The following is an 11,658-nucleotide window of genomic DNA, read 5'->3' as shown; positions in this document are numbered from 1 at the left end:
TACTGACAATACGAACCGTGTGTTCCAGTAGCGCTCTCCGACAACTTACCGACAACTTTAACATGACGCAAGATATCGCAAGACATAATTAAGTTGTCGGTAAGTTGTTGGAGAGCGTTACTGGAACAGACCCGAACACTGCTCGGGGGCCGTACCATATAACTTTTTATTGCTCCACGGGCCTATGTTATAACATAGGCCAGTATACAGAAAAATAGTTATATGGTACGGACCCGGGCCTCGTGCGAGAAAGCTGTTTGTGTTTGGCCACGACGCACAACCGCTGTAGAACTGTGAGTACACCTTAATACAAGTGGACACGAAATTAAGCTGTGTCATACTGATATTTGAATTCACCTACACTAATCAGATTCGTACTAAAATCCTAGTAATTGGATCACTGGACTAACTTTTGTATTAGTAGTGGGAATTGGTACCAAAGCACTGTTTTGAATGAATAAGTTATTATTTGTTAAATTTTCAAAGCTGTTTATGAGATAAAAATGAGTTCAATAGGAACAGGGGTAAGAATATTTTTTTCAGAATTATAATTGACTAGTAAAATATTTTTTTATAAATTTGCAGTATGATTTATCAGCTTCGCAATTTTCACCAGATGGACGAGTGTTTCAAGTAGAATATGCACAGAAAGCTGTTGAAAACAGTGGGTATGTAGAGAAATGACGTTCAGTTGTATTAGATTAATTTTCTTTTTATCTGACGTGAATTTATCAGATAAATGTTACATATTTTTGATGCATGATTCCATGAAGCTGAATCTCATAAGAGAGGCGTCGTCCAACACCAATGTACTATACTTTGGATTCCTTTTAAACTTAAGTTTATCTATTCACGCCAAAAAATGTTAGCCCACGCAATAAGCTCTCTCTATATTCAACGGAATTCCCCTTTTAGCCTCTACACTTCAAGATGCATCTTTATTTTACCAATCAAAGACAGTACTTTGTCTTGTTTTAATGGTTTTGAAAGTAGAATTGATTTAAAGTATTGCTGTTTCTTACTTAGCTTCTAGTTTATACTTTTTTGTGTTTATCAAAAAATATTGTTACTTGCATCACGTTACTAATCCACAAGTAAATCATATTACTAACTTGTACAAACAAAATAGCAGCTTCTGTAGTCCTTACAACTATTGTGTATTTTAGATAAAAGACTCTTAAAGAGAGACTGAATGAAGCTTTTCTATTTGAAATATAGTAGTTTTAACCACTTGTAGGTTGGAGTATGGATTTCAAAATAAAAACTAGTCTGATAAGTAAACAATGAATCTTTTTACCTGCAATACATTATAACTTATTTTCTAAATGTTTCTTTCGTAAGTCATACTTCTACATGCGTGTTTTGCGCTGCAGTAAATTAACTATTTAAGAATTGTAACCTTGAAAATATACGCAACTTAAGGACGTTCATCACATGTAGCGTTTTCTGTACGATCTTCCTGAAATTTCAACAGGATGCTTGTAATGACTAGAAAAAGTTACATGTAAAATTTGTGAAACTTTAGATTGTTTCACAACACCGTTTTTTAAATATTGAATGTTGAAAATACTTCAATTTAACACGTAACCTTATGGAGGAGTCACATAAAAATGGAATTTATAAGAAAATGGTATGTAGAATTTTTCCAATTTTTTTGTGCATGACTTAATACCGTGATTCTGGTCTTATTCTCAATTTTCAGAAAGATCGACAAGTTACTTTTGCAGTTAAATAACAAAAACAGTGTCAGACGCCCATATATGAGTATACAAATGCATTCAAAACAGTTGCCGGCGCTGCCGCATGCTCGCTCCCCCCTCACTGCACCCTCTACATTTCCCCTCTAACTGTGATGAACGTCCTTAAGTTAATTTATCACTTTACTTACTTTTTTGATTTTTTGAGTCGAGCTACGTCCATTAGCGTGTAATATTACTCAACTCAAGATAAAGCGGTGTTATAGAATGTTTTTTTTAAGTCTTTGAGAAATAAATGTGGTAGTGTTAAAAAAGGTGTACATGTATATATTGTGGGTAATATATATTTGGATAAAAATAAGTGTGAAAGCGTATGTAACGGATCCGAGCGTGAAACTAGAGATGTTATTAGTGTAGGCAGTAAAAAACTTTTAAATAATTATAGTATATGGCCCGTGTCAAAACACGGCGTTGAATTTTAATAACTTTTCTACATAATTAAACAGTGAGGAACGTTAGAAACAACCTCAAATATTAGCAAGGCATATTACACCTAAAAGATGTTTCAAATCGATATTTTCGGCGATCGTTTTCCACTTGCCAATAAAAGAAATACAAAAGAAAATTATATTATACTCCTCAAACCCTAATACAAATAAACTGTAAGTGTGAAAGCCGGCAATCATTAATAATCATAACCTCTATTAGTTATGGGCACTTAAATTCCTAGAAAATTGAAAAAATGGCAATCTTTCAGCGATAGTTTTCTATTCGCCAGAGCTAAAATTACAAAAAAAATTTTATTATATTCTTCAAACAATAATACAACTAAACTGTAAATATCAAAGCCTACAATCATAATCTCTATTAGTAAAAGACCCTTTGATTCTGATAAAATTGAAAAAACAGCACTTTGTTGGTGATACTTATTCATTTGACGGTGCTAAAATTACAAAAAAAAGATATTTACTCTTCAAACACTAATATAACTAAACTGTAAGCATGAAAGCCCGCAATCACAACCTTTTAGTTATAAGCACTTTGATTTTCAAGAAATTGAAAAAAAACAGCTCTTTGTCGGTGATAGTTTTCCATTCGACGGTGCTAAAATTACAAACAAAAATTTATTATGCTTTTTAAACAGTGATACAACTAAATTTCGAGTATAAAAGTCCGCAATCATAACTTCTATTACTTATAGACCCTGAAATTCCCAAAAATAGAAAAAATTTCATTTTTTCGGCGATAGCTTTCCATTCGCCGGTGCTAAAATTACAAATAAAAATTTATTAGACTGTCTAAACAAAAATGCAACTAAACTGTGAGTACAAAATTCCGTAATCATAACCTCTACTAGTCATGGGCATTTAGATTCTTAAAAAATAAAAAAATAAGCACTTTGTCGGCGATACTTTTCCAGTCGCCGGTGCTAACATTCCAAAAAAAAGTTATCATACTCTCCAAATACTAATACACCGAAATTGTGAGTATAAAATCCAGAAATCATAACATATTCTAGTAATGAGCTCTTAGATTCTCAAAAAATCAAAGAAACGACACTTTGTTCGCGATAGTTTTCCGTTCGCCGGTGCTAAAATTACAAAAAAAAATTTATTATACTTTCTAAACAGTAATATAACTAAACTGTAAGTATGAAAGCCCGCAATCATAACCTCTATTAGTTATGGACCCTTAAATTCTCAGAAAATAAAAAAATTTCACTTTTTTGGCGATAGTTTTCCATTTGTCGGTGCTAAAATTACAAAAAAAATTTTTATTATACTCTTCAAACACTAATGCAACTAAATTACCACTATAAAAGCTTACAATATCATAATCTCTATTAGTTATTAGCATTTAGATTCTCAAAAAATTGACAAATCAGCACTTTTTTGGCAATAGTTTTCCATTCGCTGGTGCTAAAATTACATAAAAAATTTTAGTTAAGTTGCCAGTGAGTGCCCTGAATCATTGGCTGATAAGCTCTTGCTTTATTATTTAAGATTTTATTATTTGTTAGAGTGGCCAGTAAGCGCTCTGGGTCATCGAGTGATAAGCGCTTGCGTTATTATCTAAGATTTTACTTTGTATTGGTGTGGCCAGAAAGCGCCCCTGGTCATTGGGTGATAGGCGCTTATTATTAATGTAGAAGATTTTAATTTTGGTGCTTTGCGGGTACAGTCTTTGGGAGCACTGCCCCCAGTTATAACATGAAACTATAGCTAGTCGCCGAACTGAACGGAAGGTTCTGCAGTAAAGTGTATGTAATAAGGTTCTTAATAATATGCGTGTAACATACACATTTTACAAATATTTTAATAAATGTTTTAATGTAAGATTTCAAATTATTGAAACAGAAAACTTTAAGTAGTTTATTTTACTCTAAATTCAAACTACTAATTACTGAACAAACATAGGCTTACTGTTATTTACTTAACGTAGTAATTACAAAGAAAAAATAACTCTTGTTGACGTTTTAAAAACTTTCAATTTATTCACCTACTTGGCAATTGTCAACATCCAGCCATTGGTGCATAAGGTTGGCCAATTGATGAAAATGGCAGTACCATACTATTAGGCTAAGTTGTGAAACCACTTGGTACAGTATTTTGATTCATTGATTGATTTATGCTGTGCGACAGCTGATTAATTTGCTGAAATATTTATTGATTAGTGTATTACTTTGATTTCAAACTATATATATAATACATTTAAATACTACATATTTTTTTAATTTACCTGCTTCATTCTTTGTAAAGCTTGCTTTGGACGGAGCAATTATCACACCGCATGTAGAGCAAGCTTTACAGAGAATGAAGAAGGTAAACTTAAAAATTATGTAGCGTCTAAATGTATTATATGTGTATATATAAAATTTAAAAGCAGAGTAATACAACAATCAATAAATATTCCAGCAAATTAATCAGCTGTCGCACGGCATGAATCAATCAATGAATCAAAATACTGTACTAAGTGCTTTCACAAATCAGCTAAATATAATGGTACTACTATTTCCATCGATTGGCCAACCTTATGCACCAATGGCTAGATGTCGACAATTTCTAAGTGAGTATACAAACTAAAAATCCTTAAAACAACGTCAACAAGAGTTATTTTCTTCTTTGTAACTACCACGTTAAGTAAATAACAGTATGCCTATGTTTGTTCAGTAATTAGTTATTTGAATTTAGAGTAAAATAAAGTACTTAAAGTTTTCTTGTAAAATAAAATGTAATTTTACATTACTACATCCATTTGAATATTTGAAAATTGTGTATATTACACGCATATTATTAAGAAACTTACTACAGACATTTTATTTCAGAACGTTTCGTTCAGTTCCGTGGCTAGCTAGAGTTTCATGTTATAACTTAGGGCAGTGCTCCCAAAGACGGTGCCCGCATCGCGAAAAAAGGAATATCTTCTAATTAAAACAAGCACCTAATATCCAATGACCAGGGGCGCTTTCTGGCCACTCGAATACAAAGTAAAATCTTAAATAATAACACAATCGCTTATCACTCGATGACCCAGGACGCTTGTTGGTCACTTTGATGAATAATAAAATCTTAAGTAATAACGCAAACGCCTATCGCCCGATGATCTGTGGCACTTACTGGCTACTCTAATAAACAATAAAATTTTGAATAATAACGCAAGTGCCTATCACCCAATGACCCAGGGCGCTTTCTGACCACTAATAAATAATAAAATCTTGAATAATAACGCAAGCGCCTATAATCCAATGACCTAAGGCGCTCACTGGATACTTTACTAAAATAATTTTTTGTAAGTTTATTATCGGCGAATGGAAAACTATCGCCAAAAAATGCTGTTTTATCTATTGTTTTTTTTTAATTTAAGGGTCCATAACTAATAGAGGTCATGATTGCGGGCTTTCATACTTACAATTTAGTTGCATTAGTGTTCAGAGAGTATAATAAAGTTTTTTTTTAATTTCAAAGTTTTTTTGGTTATTAATAAATTGCGGTTAAAGTTGAAAAAGTAATTTCTTTTTCACATTGAATATCGCAAACACATGAGTATCTACGGTTTTAAAATTTTCAGGATATATTGGTATCACTAATACAAGTAAATATACTAAATTTCAAAACAATGGGTTTTGAACTTTTTGATTAATTAACGATCGAAATTTTTGAAAGAGCTAAGTTGCATAATGCGCCAGTTTCTGGTACCATCTAGGTTTGATCAAACCTAGCTTAAAAATTCAAAAACCTGTTCAAATTCAATATCCCCTTGCAATTTATAAAAAAAAAAAATTAATTTTTACTGATTTTATAACGATTTCTTTAACTATGTCGGGTTATGAAAGACAAACAAAACCATAAAACTTTTTTAATTGTAATTATTGGGAATTTGCTTTGGCACATCTTTATAGCTAGTATTTTTCCACGAATTATAAAAAAAAAATTTTTACTTAAGGACCTTCTGGAGCCAAAAAAAAAAAATTTTTTTCTAATTTGTGACAGCGTATTTTACGTTGCTGATTCCTAAAATTTGATGAGGTTTTAGTTTAATAGTTGCATTTAAAAAAAAAAATACTGTCCCTGATTGCTATTCTTAGTATGAGAAAACAAACGTTAAGTTTACTGTCCGGTAGCCGAGCACGCATTCAGGTATACAGTGGTGGAGTGGTGGGAGTGACCAGCGCTTGGGGATCGGCTCCGCTACTAAAATCAGGTTTTAAATTGGACGTGCTCGTAGGACTTCATGTATCTTACCTTTCATACCACCTATGAAAATATTTTTAAAATGAATTTGGGGTAGCTTGACAAAATATACACGAATATACAATTTATTTTTTCATAACAATTTAAATGAGGAAGTTGCATAAGTATCGATTATATTATGTACGTTAATACCTAGTCTAAAACATAAATACTGTTGTTTTTGAGTAGGGATGAAATATTTACACAAAAGAATCTGTTGTATGCGAGGGATCTTTAATTTATACTTAGAATTAAAGTACAATAATGATATGTTATGTTCTCCATATGTTTATATACGCGCAGCGTTCGCGTGCAGTGTGCAAATATATTTTTTTTAAAAAGGGTATTTAACTACATTGTGTGCAAATTAAAGCCAAATCGATTTATAATAAACGGCTCATAAATTAAAAAAAAATTTTTTTCTTGGCTCCATAAGCTCTTACAGTAAAGATTTTTTTTTTAATTGTTGAAAAATATTCGCTTTTAAACTGTGCTAAAGCAAATCATAAATATAGACAATTAAGAAAGTTATGAGGCTTCTTACGTCTGTCGTCAACCAAAATGGTCTAAAAAATCATGATAAAATCGATAAAATTGATTTTTTTTTCATAAATTGCTACAGGATGTTAGATTCAAATAGTTTTTTTAATTTCTCAAGCCAGGTTTGATCAAAATTAAACGGTACCAGAAACTTCGGCACATTATTCAACTTTGCTTTTTCAAAAATTTCGATTGTTCATTAATCAAAAAGTTCAAAACCAATTGATTTTAAAATTGGTATACTTACTTGTTTCAGTGATAGCAATGTATTCTGAAAATTTCAAGTTCCTAGATACTTACGTGTTTGAGATGTTTAATGTGGAAAAAAAACAAAAAATTTTTTTTGACTTTAAACACAATTTATTAGCAAACTAAAAAATGTAGCGACTTTTAACCAGCGTCATTTTGTAGATAATTATAAGGGTAACAAAAAATCTCTAATGCACATGTTTTGAAAAATGCACTGAAAAATAGATATTCTGCAAAAAGTAAACAAAAGTCATTTTTTCCAGAAATTTTTAAATTAAAAAATGTTGCCTTACCAACTCTAACTTTAGATTGTAAAATTCGTAATGAGCGAATTTTTCACTACTTATCAAAAAATAAAAATGCGTCATAACTAAAAAGTTCATTATCGAGGGGAGAAGAGCCTCGTTGACTGAGCTACCTAGATCACAGTATTGAATTCTTCAACTCAAACTTAAACTTAATTATTATAGTTTTTATACGGGTGGCATATAGTACAAATCAGTTCAGCATAATAAAGTCTAGTTTGAATTATATAGGCTTAGTATAAAATAGCTAGGCTCATATTGACTCAATTTGGCTTAGTCTGGATTAGTAAAGCTTAGATCAGCTCAGTTGAGATTAGTGGTCGCAATGAATTTTTATTGTGCCGTAATGCTGAGCAGCAACATAGAACATGGATTTCTAGCCGTTTTTAATTAATTTAAACGGATGTCAAAGGCAATTTTGATTAATTCTGCATTTAGTCCAGGGTAGTTAACATTGATTTTTTTCCATCATTAAGGTAAATGATGCGATCCTTGTGGGTTTTCTAGCTAATACAGTAAATTAAGCTTTTGTAGTAATTATGTGTCCTCTAGTCAAGTAAACACTAACTGGTGGATTGGTGCAAAAAATCAGTTGTTACGTGTAAATACAAGGGGTTTTATAAAAATATATTTATTACCAAAATAATCAGCATTATTGATTCCATAAAATTTGTTAGTAAAAGTGAACGGACATATGTAGAGGGTGAACGCGTCTTAAATGCAAATCATCTGGTACTTTATAGGTTTACAAGCCGAGACAAACATCAATTAAATGTTAAAATAATAAAATAAGACGTCCAATGACATTTGGTTAATAATTTAAAATAAAGTCCAATGGTAGTACTGTCGAATTTTGTATTTATTAAAAAACAAAACGACATTTAGGCCGTTTCGACAATGTCCCGGCCCTCATCAAGTAGAAAAACCTATGAGTAATGAAAATTCTTAACAATACAAATTTTGGTAAATACAATAAACGCAAATTAAGAAAACTGTATAATATACCTCTGACTCTTACGAAAGGGATGTAAAATTGTTATGCAGTCAGAGTTTCAAGTTTAGTTGCTTTTGTACCCTGCACATACAAACGACATAGTATACGCACATAATACAATCAAATAAGAATCGCAAGCAGTTCCTTGTGAGACATACCATAAACAGATCACGTTTTTCTGATACTATAAATGAAAAGGGCCCTCCAATCTTGTAGGGGAGACCGGGGCTGTATGGGCCACGAATGGTTTAACATAACTTGGAAATGAAAAACATAATCGTAAATAATTAACTGAAATACTAAATCGATTCTTTAACATCCCAGGAACAAAGTTCACCCACTTAAAAAATTATTAACTAAGTGATTTATTCACAAAAAAACATAAAAGGTTAGTATCTCAAAAAACCCATACCGCCTCAGGGCTGGGGTGGTATGGGTCTTACGACGGGGCTCAATGGGCCTGTGTATTTTAAATGAAGAATCTACCAATTTATGTGCATTTATTTACACAAGGTAATTTTTTATGAAGTAAAATTTTTTTTTGTTTAATCTATTGAAAACGTTAAGACTTATTTAATTACTACAATTGGATGTATTTTTTGAAAAATTTTATTATTCCAAATTAGTTCCAAAATAATTATAAAAATTTAAAAACAATCTGTATTTTAAGCATCGTACTGCACATGAAATTTTTTACTTTGATCACAGATAAATTTAATCTTAAATAACGAGTTATAATAAACTCTGGAAATATTGTCAGAGCAAATAAAGCAATATGTATCACAACTAATTTGAAAATATTGACAAAAACTGAGATTATTGAATAACATTTGTCGATGGATTTGACGAAATTTTGTTTGTATAACCTCGAAAAAAATTTTAGTGCAAAACATTACAATGCAAAACATTAATATAAAAATTGCATACTTGGTTTGTATATAAATTGATCTTTGTCCTGCTGCCTTTTGAAATTAACTTAAAATAAACTTAAATCTAAATTAAAACTAACGAGCTAAACTGCCTTGACTACATGTCACAGTTGTCATTTACCGTCTGCTTGGCTTTCGATGCTGACCCATACAGCCCCGCGAGACTGACCCATACCGCCTCATAAGCCACTTTTATTTAAATTGGTTACTAACAGTTAGTAGTGGCAAAAAATAATGTGTTAAAGGCATCAAATTTAAGTACACGAGTTCATCTATCGATATCAGTAGTTATAAGTCCCAAAATAATAACTTTTACTACTTTTTTCGCTTAATAAATTTGGTTAAAAATTTTTTTTTTCGGAATGAAAATTTCAATCGTCAATAATAATTTTTTCATTTGATTACCTATGTGATTTTTATTGTCATTCATTATTATTTATTCAAATGTATTACAAAAAAAAAAAATTGAAACTTTAGGTCACCTAGTTCCGTAAATATAGCCAAGACCCATATTCCCCAGAGACCCATACGGCCCCGGTCTCCCCTACATTAAGTTAGTTTCCTTTCTTGAGTGACTTAACGAGAGACTTATAACAATTTTTCAATTTTTCTGTATCTTGTTGTCTATTCATATTATTATTGAAATAATGTATATGTAACATTTCGAAAAAAAGGCGCTTTTTGTAATTTTGTTCTGAGGTCTAAAATTTTTATTGTATCACAATGAAAGCTGTGTGGTAATTTAAAGCTATGTTGTGGTAGTCCAGATGTATCCTTTTTCTCTCTATGTCTCTTTTACGTTCTGCCGTTCTTAATTTTACAGATCTCGAAGTTTGACCGACATAACAGCAGTTGCAATTTGCACATGGTATGTGGTAAACGACATTATTTTTATCGAGTGGCTCGGTTACATCTTTTTCAATTGAAAAAATCGAATTCAATTTATTGTTAAAACTATATACAAGACCAACATAAAGCTTCTTACAATAATATTTAATAGAATCGTGCAAGTGGGGAATATACGGTAATGAGGAGATTAGTCAATAATTACTATTATTTCTATTGCAATTGTCAATCATATTCATGTCTTTTGGAGTATTAATTTTTTGTTTTAAAATTTATCAACAAATTTTCGAGGATGGCTGTTAGCTAGTAAAAATTTATTGATTAATTTTGAACTATCGTTATAAAATTAAGTGTCTGCTAATTTAATAGAAAAGTCTACTAATAAATAAATTATACTTATTTTATGTTGTATAGGATGGTGGGAGAGAAAATTCAAGTATCGGCCTGAATGTGTAGGTTTTTGGTATCAATTAGTCAGTACTGTGTTATTTTGTGGAATGATAATTTTTAAATCTAAGAAACTAATGCTGTTGTTATTGCATGTCTCAAAAGTGAATTGTAATTCTGGATAATAGCTATTGAAAATGTTTTTAATATAGTTAATAAATTTCGTAGGCACACATATTAGGATATCATCCACGTACTGCACAAACAGTGGAACATCAAAACATAACTTCTTTAAGCATGAAATTTCAAGCAAACGCATTACAAGATCATACAGCACTGGACCACAGGAACTGTCCAATGGAGATAAAAACTTGTTTTTAAAATTTGTTGTTGAAATAGAAAAAAGTTGAATTCAAAATCAAAGATACACTGTGCAAAATTCATTGAGAGAAACATTGATTTTACCATTAAAGAATTTCCAAAAATGTTTTATTGCATTTTTGATTAAAGCTTCACTAGAATTAGTAAATAAACTAACTACATGTAGACTAATAAGAGTGTAACCAGGTGAAATGATAATATTTTTTAATTAATTTTTTAACTCAACTATTTTTAACGTGTGATTTCGCCAGCGGAATGTTCTCAATCAAAAAATCAGAAAGAAATTTTGAAAAACCATAAGTAGGTGAATTCAGTGTCGAGACAATGATACGCATAGAAAAGTCTCTTATTTTTATCAGTCCGTAGCATTTGGATAAGTTTTTTTTATGAATATCTTTGTCAAACTTTTTGATTCATCAAAAATACCGTATTGATCCCACTTGCTTACAAAATTTTTTGTATCCTTAATTAATTACTCTAAAGGATCATTTACTAGCTGTAAATAATATGTATCTTCACTTAATAATTGTTCTTTATTAATATAAGTTTCTTTATCAATGACAACAGTGATATTACTTTTGTCCGCCTTAGTAATTAAAA

The 11,658-nt window shown here is 30.8% G+C and overlaps 1 protein-coding gene across 1 annotated transcript in view; it reads left to right on the top strand.

The window, feature by feature from the left end:
• The first annotated feature begins 332 nt into the window (after positions 1-332).
• The window catches only part of Prosalpha7 (proteasome alpha7 subunit), a 133,971-nt gene continuing 122,645 nt past the window's right edge, over positions 333-11,658 (top strand). Inside the window, exons 1-2 of the mRNA XM_014352169.2 lie at positions 333-524; positions 586-668. Coding sequence (XP_014207655.1) covers positions 504-524; positions 586-668 — 104 coding nt within the window. The 5' untranslated portion in view covers positions 333-503. The remainder of the gene's footprint in view (positions 525-585; positions 669-11,658) is intronic.

This window comes from Copidosoma floridanum, unplaced genomic scaffold (assembly GCF_036245765.1).
Source record: "Copidosoma floridanum isolate Cflo_tuat_1 unplaced genomic scaffold, Cflo_Japanese_pri ptg000016l, whole genome shotgun sequence".
Taxonomy (NCBI): Eukaryota; Metazoa; Arthropoda; class Insecta; order Hymenoptera; family Encyrtidae; genus Copidosoma; species Copidosoma floridanum.
This window is presented reverse-complemented; position numbering and strand designations above follow the sequence as displayed.